We start from the raw sequence: 11,474 nt of genomic DNA on the forward strand, positions 1-11,474 counted from the left end.
GATACATAGCCTTTTAAACAAAATAATTTAGTTCTTTGTGGACATAAAGACATAGTGGTATCACTATATGGGACGCATCAATAATACACACATTTATAAAGTAGTTTTAATCTGTTTTCAAACTGTTACACAAAAATTACAAATGATACAGTTTAATGGAAATGAAATACTAAAGAAGATGCCAGTAAGAGTTATAGGCATGTTTGAAAGCTGCTTCATTCTTTACTGATCCTCTAAGTCTGCTGTGAGAAGCAGCTGGTCAGAGATTTCCCCAAAGTTTTGTTCAAAGTCAGTCAGACTCTCTGAAAACTCCCGGTCCTCCTGGTCATCTCCCCACATGGTGGGGGCTTCCTCCGCCGAAGGCTCCCTGTGCCGTGGACACTGATTTGGTACCTGACTCAGCTCAAAGTTTCCAGCTTCATCCATCAGGTAAACCCGGTCCTCCTCATCCTGTAAGAACAGATGATGTGAAAGTTTCATTCAAATCTCAGGATGTAATCGTCCACTAAAGAGTTTTAGATCAACAAACCAGGTTCAAGATGTAGCTGATGCAGATCTCCTGTGGGAGTGGGTAACCTGAAACAGTAAAGTGAAAGTTATTTCCTTTTATCAAGTACATTTTGACCATTTTAAAAATATATTTTGTGTTTGCATTGTAACTTACTTGAAGACCTAAAGTTTCTGCAGTCCGGATCGTGACACTTCTGGTACCAGACTTCCTCTTTTAAATCCACAACAATCCTGCGAGTGACAATGTGACAAAGATTAATAACTAAGAAAAAATGAAAGAGAAATGCACACAAGCACAGGCACTCCGACATAAAGTACATACATTATGTTGTTGCTTTTGTGAAACCTGCCCACATTTTCACACCAGCGATATTTAGCAATGTCGTAGACTAGAAGCTGTTCTGCAGCAAAGTAGTTCCATCTTCTGATGCCTGTGGGAATCAAATAGTGAAATAAAGTTACAGAATCCTATGGAGTCAAACATGCTGCATGATAGATACTGAGTGAGGAGTTTACTTCAAGACACAAAAACACACAATATTGTTAAATTGGTTGTTTTTTCCCCAAATGGAAGGTCTTTCTAAACCCTCTGCTGGTGTCAGATGATGACTGGCTGCGTCTGTGTTCGGATCTTTCTGAGGGCTTCAAACATCATTTTACTTTGTCGTACTAACATTTTAGTCAAAAACTATACAGGAAATGAGTTAACATAGTTTAGGATATCTTCACTTGAAATTGAAAGAAAATACATTTTAAAGCTTTTTAAGGAATTCATTATAAATTTGTAATTTCAAGACAATTAAGGTTTTTTAGGAACCCAAAGGTAAATTTGCTACAAGCAGTTACAAACCAAAAGATGCAAATATATTTAACTGTCACCAAGTTCATTTATTTATTTGAAGTCACCAATAAGTATAAGACAGCTTAGCATTGTTTTATTCCACCACTACATCTAGTTTTTTTAATCACTTTTTAATTCACTTGTAATTCATAACATCTTAGGATGTATGTTTATTTTAAAAGCTGCTGACTTTTTTTTTTACAGAACTGAGAAATGATAGAAGATCAGAAAGAAGTGAAACAAAAATGTCCTTTGCAGAAGTCTGTCCTGCAGCTCTCAAACACTTACTTCCCTGTATCGACTCTTTTTTCACCACATTCAGCACAAATGTGTCCACCTCTGGGTACGGGGACACTGAGCAGCCCGAAAAAGGACCTATAGTTAGTGAATGACATGATTAATGTGTTGTCACTTTCATAGCTTGAGGTAAAACATTAGCAAAATTCAACTATAAGAGGATCTTTCATTTTTTAGAATTTTTTTTTTTTTTTTTTTACTTAACAACAGAGTGAATATTTTCTGAATTTAAATCCTTAGTACTTGTAGCAGCAAAAGTAGAACTTCATAGCTAAGTGAGCAGCAGTTGAGGATTACAGACATGCATTGAAAAAAGCCTGAGGGAAATGAGAAAAGACCTGGAACAGAGTCAGATCCCTGCTGACAAGAGGATCTTGAGATTTTAGTGTCACTGGTTTCCGGAACATTCCAGGTAAGAATTGTCTGACCTGTAAAGCTGTTGACATACAGAAAAAAAAAGTTCATGTGTGAAAATAAAACTTAAAAAAAAAAACTGAAGGAAAAAACTGTATTATACCTCAAATTACACACTAAGGAGGCCAGGAAGATACTTTGCTCAGCAGAAATTCCCTTCTCTGGTTGAGGAATGAACTTGTTGTCTTCTGCCACAGTGAACGCAGCGTTCTTCCCCACTTTTGACGACTTGTACAGGCGAAAATTTCTGTTCTTGGTGTAAACTCCTGTGTAGTTAACATGATAATATATTTGCTCATCAATCTCTCTATTTAAAAAAAAAAAAGAATTCCTTCAAGACCAGTAGTTCCTAGACCCACTACTGCAGTTTTTGTGTAGAGTTATCAGGGTTTTACGTTTAAGTCATGAGAAAAGATTTCTTTGAAAAGGTATTGGGCAACAACGTTGACAATCTATAAAGTGCAACGTCCTGTGTCTTTATTTTAAAAAATGTGCCGATCTTGTTTTTAGGGAGGCCACTTCCTGATTTTAAAGAGCCATTTCCTGTGTGATTACAGGGTGAAAGGTAAACTCCCCAAATGCTAACACTAAGAGTTTTGCAGGTATATTTTAGTGCTCTAAGATAAACAGAAATAGTATATCGAACCAAGTACATAAAATAACAACATATAAGACCTCTAAAGACTGTTTTAATTACCAAGATCTACAAAGAGGCCATCTTTGCCCTCTTTGTTTTTTATCAGAAGGAAGCTGAGGTCCCGCTCCAGCGCCTTACGCCTTTTTATCGGTGGACTCTCAGCTCCTCCATCCACTTCTGCTGCTTTCATTTCAGAAACATGAGTCCCACTCTGAGCACTTAAAGAGAGGAAAAATGCATAAACAGATTACAAAAAAACACACAAAATATAAAACTAGCATGAACAAAAAGTGCTTTTGAAAATGGTTAAACAAACAGACCAAGTTTCACTGCTTCTGGCGGAGGATTTCACTCCTTTTCCACGATCACTCTTGAGTTGGTTCAAAGCAGGTTGAAGAATCGCACCGACAAACTTCCCTTAAGGAAAGAAATCATGCATACGGGAAGGGCTAATTTAAATGAGTGAAATAGATGATCTAAAGTTCAAATGTATTTACATTGGCTGTATGTTTAAAAATCCGATTAAAGAGCCAAACAAGCTGCAAAAACACATCAAGTTCAATTCAAGTTCTTATAACACAGCAGAAACAAATAGGAATTTAGAAACTGCTTTGGCTATCACTGCGCCTGTCTTCAGTAAGAACAAATTACATTTTTTTCATGCAGATACATCACATTTGATGTAAAGATCACCCTGTTTTCAGCCATCTGTCTCACAATTTTACTTTTTTAGAATCAACTTTTTATACGCCGTTGTGGGAAAAAAAAGGCTTTTTTGTGATTTACAGAGTTACCTAATACTGGTTTCTTTTGCCTACCATCAAATTATTTTTAAATCATCTAAAAAAGTAAACACAAATATTGGACCCCAGGTCTCCATCAGAAGGTGAGGCTGAACGTACCAACATGTATGTTGTCTTTGAAAGCAGCATGCTGAAGAAGAAAAATAAGATGTCGACTGAATTTTTCTTCTGTGCTGGAGTCCAGGTTGAGGACATTTTTCTCCGAACATTCGATCCCGTAGACGTCCAATAATTTTTCACAGACGTACTGCAAATACAAAAAGGATTTAGGCTAACAGCAATAAAAGAATGTGTTACAATTATGACACATAGTTATATTAAGTAAATAATTCAATTCAATTCTATTTTATTTGTATAGCCCAAATTTACAACGACAGTCATCTGAATGGGCTTCGTACTGGTAATGTAAAGTAAACACGAAATCGTAAGGATGATGAATACATAAAATTCATTAGGAGAATTCTAAACTGAACTAACTAAACTGGACATCCCTGTCCTTAGACCCTCGTTCGTGGTAAGGAAAATACTCCTAAAAAACAAATTCTGGAAAAAAAGAAGAAACCTCAGGGATGGGAGGGATCCTCCCCCAGGACGGACAGGCAATTTATTAGAATCCATAGAGAAGAATTAACTTATCTAACCCTACAACTACATATTTAAATAGTCCAGCAGACGAGCTTCATCCAGATCCCTATTTTTAACAGAGAAATAGAATGAAAGGGAAATGAAGACTACCTTGATGAGCAACAGGACCATAGATTCTCCATCAGATCCTCTATTTGAAGGTTTGTGGAACTCCAGATCAAAGTAGAGCTTGCAGACAGCCCCTTCTGGTATCACTTCATAACAGTGCATCAATGACTGAGGGTAAGTCCTGGGAGGGAAAACACATCAGGCTAAATTAGTCTTGGTTTTTTTTTTTCAATTTCTTTGAAAGGAAAAATAACAGCAATTGTTACATGTGTGGATGTAAAGTTGTATATTCATACTTGTAGTAATGCCACAGCTCACTGTAACTGGTAACCAGGAAAATGCGTTGACCCAGTGATTCCCTTTCTTTTTCAAGTGCAAAAACATGCACAGTCTATAAAGGAGTACAACAAGAAAACCAGCATGATCGACTGCAGAGGAAAGTAATAATAAAGCACTGGAGGTCCTCGCGTACCTCTTTGCAGCTCCGAACGAAGCTCACAGCCATACTCTGGCGAGGGAAGAGCCTCCACACTGACGAGGGCTCACATGGCCACAGTCGAGGTTTGTAGCGTGCAGTCAGAGGGTTGGACTGAAAGGTCTGAGCCAGCAGCTCAACCTTCTTCAGCCTGTCTCCCCATTTGCTCATCCTGAATTGGGATTTAATGATCTATGATATTATATTGCCACTTTTTGGGATCTTTAACCTTTGAGGAAAACATTGCATGTTAATAAAATTCAACAAATCCTTTTAGTTTGACCAACAGCAATTTACAAGTCATGACAGAGAACAAACACAGGGGTTTCAAAAGAAAAAATAATAATAGTAATAACAATACCAACATGTTTACTTGAATAATTTTTGTGTAAACTAAACACAAAAATGAAGATAAGTGAAAATAAATACACTCAATCAGGTTTTTTTCCAAAGAGTAACAACATGGTCATAACTAGTAAACCTCAAAAGTGAGTAGGTCTAGAGAGTTTAGACCTACATGAGTTCCAGCATCTTTAGAAAGCATTATGCTTGACCAAAAAGAAAGAAGAATGCATAAACGTGATGTTTGGACAGTTAAAAGGTAAATAACTTTTGGATTTGCGTTGTTTTTCTTTCACCAGTCACTAGCTTAAATAGTTTGAACCTGACGCTCTATCTACAGTACAGGAAAAAAGAAGGCGGGGGTTTGATATATATACACAGCTGCTGGCTGCTGGTATATTTTCTTTTTTATCGTAGCGGTAAACAATGGCGAAGCTTAATTTATTAAGTTTAAATATGCTATAGTGTGCTATATTACCTCATTTAAGTTTAGGTTCTCCAAAGTACTTGTTGTTATGTCGTGACCACAGACATATTCCTGCACATCGATGTTTACTGGTAACCGACTGCTTCGTTTTTTCCCGGTTCTGTACAGGAAGCGGAAGTTGCGCTATTTCCGGTCCAAAGTTCCGCTCCTCATTTAATATTCACATATATTTATTTATAATAGATGTGTATGATTTCTTTTTTTTATAGATAAAAATTGTTTATTTATGAATAAATACATGTATTCATCTCTCTTTCTCTATCCATCTATCTATCGATTGATCGATAGCATCAAAACACGCTTTCAGGCCGAAGAAGATAAACATTTACGGAACACAATAAGGCTAAACTTTTGAACCTTTAAAACCTTTAAACCTTGTGCTATTTCACATAACCCCACCCTTACATTGACGTGTTCTCCCTACCATGACAAAGGTGGATAAAGGTGGAAAGATTTCATGTAATCCATGGACACCAGTGAAGATCACAAATCATTGAAGAAAAAAGGTTCAGAGCACTGTATAGTGGGTCTAGATGACCCAACTCCCAATGTTAAAGTGCCTAGGATAGCACGAGGGTTACAACTGAACTGTCATTTTTTTAGAGATGGACTCCTGGCATAATTTTTAACACATAAGTTCATTTCTTGGTGTGTAACGTCCTGTGTGTGTCTTTGTGAAACATATCAGAGGGATTTGAATTTTTTAAAACCTGTTATTGTGAATATCATTTTTAGATCTTATAAAACATTAAAAACTAAATCATAGAACTCATCAGTGGGATTACTCCAAAAATATTTGGCATTTCCCTAATTCTGTTGAACACCAACAGTAAAAATCCTCCAAAAAACCTCAATCCATCATAAAAAATTATCTATTGTTTATTTATGGTCTCATAAAGTGCAGCTGTTTTCCTGCATTACCTGCTGTCTTCATGTCAAATACTGACACCAACTACACGACAGAAAAGACATGTCATAAAAAATCTTCAATAGTTAGTAAATAATGGCATTATTAACGTGAGCTGCTGAGTGATCCAACAGCACCGATGATCCAGGTGTTGCGTAATTGCGGCTGTACTCCTCGCAGCCAGCGCCCACCACCCCTCCTCTTTTCCTTTTGACACTGCGCGGTCCTTTCCTAAGACAGGAGCGCGCAGCTGGGGCCTAGAGTTGATTGCTAAACGGAAAAAGTGTTAGTGTGTGTTAGTGTAATTCACCCAGCCACCAGTGAGTTGCACCCCCCTCTCGAATGTTCTGACTTGTTCCAAAGACTACCTCAAAGAGGTGTGGGCGCAAGTGTCTTGCAGCAGAGGGCATCTGTCTGTCTGTCTGTCTGTCTGTCTGTCTGTCTGTCTGTCTGTCTGTCTGTCTGTCTGTCTGTCTGTCATCTAAAATCTGATCAACCAATCAGCACCCTTCTCCTAATAGCATCTAATGGGCATGTGGCCTCTTGCTAGCCAATCAGATTACAAATTGTTAAAGTTCTCAATTAAACTGGATTAGTCCCTTCCCTTTTAAGGGTGATTAAGGACAGAGATGGAAATGTGCTAACAACCCAGAAGAGTGTACAGAAAAGATGGAAGGAGTATTTTGAGGAGCTGATGAACGAGGAAAATGACAGGGAAAGGAGGGAGGAAGATGTGGTTGTTGTGGAGCAGGAAGTAGCAGAGATTGGAAAGGATGAGGTTAGGAAGGCTCTGAAAAGGATGAAGAGCGGAAAGGCCGTTGGTCCTGATGACCTACCTGTGGAGGTATGGAAGTGCTTTGGAGAGACAGCGGAATTTCTAACGAGTTTGTTCAATAGGATTCTAGAGAGTGAGAAGATGCCTGAGGAATGGAGGAGAAGCGTTCTGGTCCCGATCTTTAAGAACAAGGTTGACACGCAGAACTGCAGCAACTATAGAGGAATAAAGTTGATGAGCCACACAATGAAGCTGTGGGAAAGAGTAGTGGAAGCCAGGCTTAGGAAGAAGGTGGAGATTTGTGAGCAGCAGTATGGTTTCATGCCCCGTAAGAGCACCGCTGATGCCATTTTTGCTTTGAGAATGTTGATGGAAAAGTACAGAGATGGTCAGAAGGAGCTGCATTGTGTGTTCGTAGATTTAGAGAAGGCGTATGACAGGGTGCCGAGGGAGGAGCTGTGGTACTGTATGAGGTCGTCTGGAGTGGCAGAGAAGTATGTCAGAGTAGTTCAGGACATGTATGAGAGAAGTATGACGGTGGTGAGATGTGCTGTAGGTCAGACAGAGGAGTTCAAGGTGGAGGTGGGACCACACCAAGGATCAGCTTTGAGTCCTTTTTTGTTTGCTATGCTGATGGACAGGCTGACAGACGAGGTAAGACAGGAATCTCCCTGGACAATGATGTTTGCGGATGACATTGTAATTTGCAGTGAGAGTAGAGAGCAGGTGGAGGAACAGCTAGAGAGGTGGAGGTTTGCTCTGGAAAGAAGAGGCATGAAGGTCAGTCGTAGTAAGACAGAATACATGTGTCTGAACGACAGGGATCAAGGTAGAAGCGTTAGGTTACAGGGGGCTGAGAAGGTGCAGGAGTTTAAGTACTTGGGGTCAACAGTTCAGTGTGATGGGGAGTGTGGAAAAGAGGTGAAGAGGCGAGTGCAGGCAGGTTGGAGCGGGTGGAGGAAAGTGTCAGGAGTGTTGTGTGACAGAAGAGTGTCAGCAAGACTCAAAGGAAAGGTGTACAAGACAGTGGTGAGACCAGCTCTGCTCTATGGGTTAGAGACGGTAGCAGTGAGACAGAGACAAGAGGGTGAGATGGAGGTAGCGGAGATGAAGATGTTGAGGTTCTCCTTAGGAGTGACCAGGTTAGACAGGATAAGGAACGAGTACATCAGAGGGACGGCTCATGTTGCCTGTGTTAGCTACAAAGTCAGAGAAGCCAGACTGAGATGGTTTGGACATGTTCAGAGGAGGGACAGTGGATTTATTGGTAGAAGGATGTTGGAGATGGGGCTGCCTGGCAGGAGGGCAAGAGGACGGCCAAAGAGGAGATATATGGATGTCTTAACAGAGGACATGAAGTTGGCTAATGTTAGGGTGGAAGATGTTCATGATAGAGTGAGGTGGAAAAGGATGATTCGCTGTGGCGACCCCTGATGGGAAAAGCCGAAAGAGAAAGAGTCTCTTCCTTTTTAAAGCAATAAATTTTCTGTGAAGGAAATTGTTCTATTATCATTGTTTAAATGTTAACTCAGTTTGACCTTTTCACCTTTTTAGAAACAACTTTGTGTGTTTGTTCTTCTGTTTCTCATCCCCAGCTAGGATGAAGGGGTTTTACGACACACTGTCCTTAGCTGATAAGGAATACTGTTTGAACTGAGAATCCTCCTAAATGGTTAATTATACGACACCCTCTAACGAACTTTTCTCTTTGTTTGGAAATTGTAACCTCCTACTTGAAGTCTTAATAAAAGGAGCACTGGGAGAAGCAGACATTTCGAGAAGAGAAGGGTGGTGGACTTTCTTCCGTCACACTTGCTTTCCTCCCATGTGCATAAGAAACTTGATTCTTGTTGTGGTTTGTTGTTTCTAACTGTTTTTCTTAATGTCTAGATGCATTTATCTGACATTCTTGTTGCTTAAATATGCAACTTCTATCTGCCCGTAACCTATCAGATCTTCATAGAAAACACATTGTCATGAATTGAATGATGATTGTCATGGTCGCGATGACGAAACAGACCCAGTTGCTGAAACCCGGAAGGAGACTAGGACTCAGGGACTTGGTTGTAAGTTTAATTAATATTAAACTTCCAAGAAATAACGTAGAGCACGAGAGTCTGGTAGAAAGTTCCAGTGGGGTTTCCAGAATAGCGTCTGTGGTTCAGCGCAGAGAATCCTGTGAGCGCGAGGACGCGCAGTGGCGGATGATCCTGAGCGCAGCGAGGAGGACTGCGTGGCTTGAACGGCCTGAGGCGTGGAGGGACCAGCGGCACCCGTGGAGAGTAGAACCTGAAGGCGTAGGACAAGACAAGGTAAGAGCGTGACTTGACTTGGGAAAACCGAGACTTAGCTTGAAGTCAGGCATAAGCACCGGAGAGAGTGTAACAGACTGGCGTAGAATGCTGGGATGGATCTCCTTATGAAGGTCTGCCGGTGATGAGGTGATGAGGTGCAGCTGGTTCCAATGAGCAGAGTAGGGAGGAGGGAGGCAGCTGACGGAGGACCTGTGACAATGATTTTGTCAAACTGTCAAAACCCTCTGTCAATTCCTTGGAGGTTCTATTTCCGAACATTTTGAAAAGTTGAATCAAAAAGAGCTTTTGTCTGGATCTGAGACATGGTACTAAAGACAAAATGATACAAACATTTGTTAAAGCTGTAAATCTTTTGCTCAAATAAATTAGGAGCTTCGTTCTTCTTCATTCAAGGAAAAGTTTGGGTCGCAAAGCACAAAATTATTCTGAACCTACATTTTTTATACCCATTTATTTTGTGTGTAGATGACAAGCGTTACATATATGGACATGCTTTTCTATGCATTAACTACATGAAAATGTTACAATTTCACAGATTTACTCTAAATGATGTTTTTCAAGTATAAGCAAAAACAGAACTACATTTACTGAAATAAAAGCAACAAGTAACTGGGAAAAGAACTACTTCAGCTCTTAGTAGGTTTATATTCTAAAACTCTTAGAAACATGCGTTCACAAAAATGTGAAAGTTCAAAGTTCCAGATAATAAAAGTGTTTTAGGCAACAAGACTTTCAAGTAATAACTTTGAATAAATGTTAAATCAATATGATAGATTTTTCCTGCCATTGAACATGCAAATATTATCATTTATTTTGAAGTCAAACTAATATCTGATGTGTAAACATTTTTGTTGTGTTTATTTTCTTTACCGAAGACATAAATCCAAATGTTTCTGGTTTTTATTTTTTAATTTTGTCCTAAATAAATGTTGTCCTACCCTCCATTCCTACAATGTTTTTGTTCACCTTACGGCACATCCCTTCAAGAGTCGCCACAGCAACAATCAACTTTCACTGATTTGTAAAGGTGATTTTGCAGAGAGTTTTATGCCGCATCTCCTTTCTGACACAACACTGAATTTTTATCCGGGCCGGGGACCGGCACAGGGAGACCAAAACTTGGGCCCCCTTGTTGTTACATAATTAGGCAGGCTCTTTCCTAAGGACCCACACTGGATGAGCTCATTGCGCCCCCTGGGGATCGAACCCTGGTTTCCCATGTGCCAGTCTTGTGCATGTCCTGTTTTGTGGAACACAGAAGGTGCTTTGAATTATTTTTGCTTTTTGTCAGAACAACATTTTTACATAAAACGTTTGTTAAGAAAAAGTCTATGATTAAATGCAACTTGGCAATACTTACCATTGCATATATATGTAGCTAAAACTGCCACTGAAACCTTTTGTTCGTGGTGAATGTCTGTGATCTGTGTGTAATCCTTTCCCTGCAGTCTTGTTTTTTAGCAAATGTAAGATGAGCCTTGCTGTTTTGGATTCCATTATGTCCTTTTCAGATGAGTCATCAATGTACTCTTGGACAGAATCCTATTGGGCAGCGACTCCAAGATTGGACTACCCGAATATGTTTTTCATTTTCACACTTCTGAATAATAGCTTCATGGGGCAAACCAAAAGACCCACACCCTTAGAAAGTGTTGTAACCCTTTCCCGACTGTTGTATTTTTATCATTTTGCTTTGAATCTGCTTTTAAACATTTCGTTATTTGGCATTGTGACTTTTTTTTTTCTTGCAGACTGCATCTGTTAAACAGATTTAGGTCTGGCTTTAAATCAGAATGTGCTGAATGAAATTGAATTCCATTACAATTGTCTCAGAGGGATGCTTTGTTGCTATGTAACAAAAAGTTAAGAAAAAAGGAAGAATATCTTCACTCTACTTCCAGTTTGTACAGAATATTTAAAGCCAAAGTGCAGCAAACAAGTGAGCTGCATAACTCCCCATAGAAGTCCAATTTCCTTC

At 39.4% G+C, this 11,474-nt stretch overlaps 1 protein-coding gene across 1 annotated transcript; it reads right to left on the reverse strand.

The window, feature by feature from the left end:
• Positions 1 to 92: 92 nt before the first annotated feature.
• LOC144991134 (DNA-directed primase/polymerase protein-like) lies at positions 93 to 5,630 on the reverse strand. The gene is made up of 14 exons (XM_078944961.1): positions 5,491 to 5,630; positions 4,668 to 4,842; positions 4,492 to 4,586; positions 4,238 to 4,376; positions 3,602 to 3,749; positions 3,020 to 3,116; positions 2,760 to 2,917; positions 2,166 to 2,328; positions 1,987 to 2,084; positions 1,640 to 1,726; positions 833 to 941; positions 665 to 741; positions 530 to 576; positions 93 to 450 (listed from the first exon to the last, which is right to left on the reverse strand). Exons 1-14 carry the CDS (start codon positions 5,493 to 5,495, stop codon positions 223 to 225), a joined length of 1,626 nt encoding a protein of 541 aa, XP_078801087.1. The 5' UTR covers positions 5,496 to 5,630; the 3' UTR covers positions 93 to 222.
• Positions 5,631 to 11,474: the final 5,844 nt, after the last annotated feature.

Source organism: Oryzias latipes, chromosome 1, assembly GCF_053564925.1.
Source record: "Oryzias latipes strain Hd-rR chromosome 1, Olatipes_Hd-rR_3.1".
Classification (NCBI taxonomy): Eukaryota; Metazoa; Chordata; class Actinopteri; order Beloniformes; family Adrianichthyidae; genus Oryzias; species Oryzias latipes.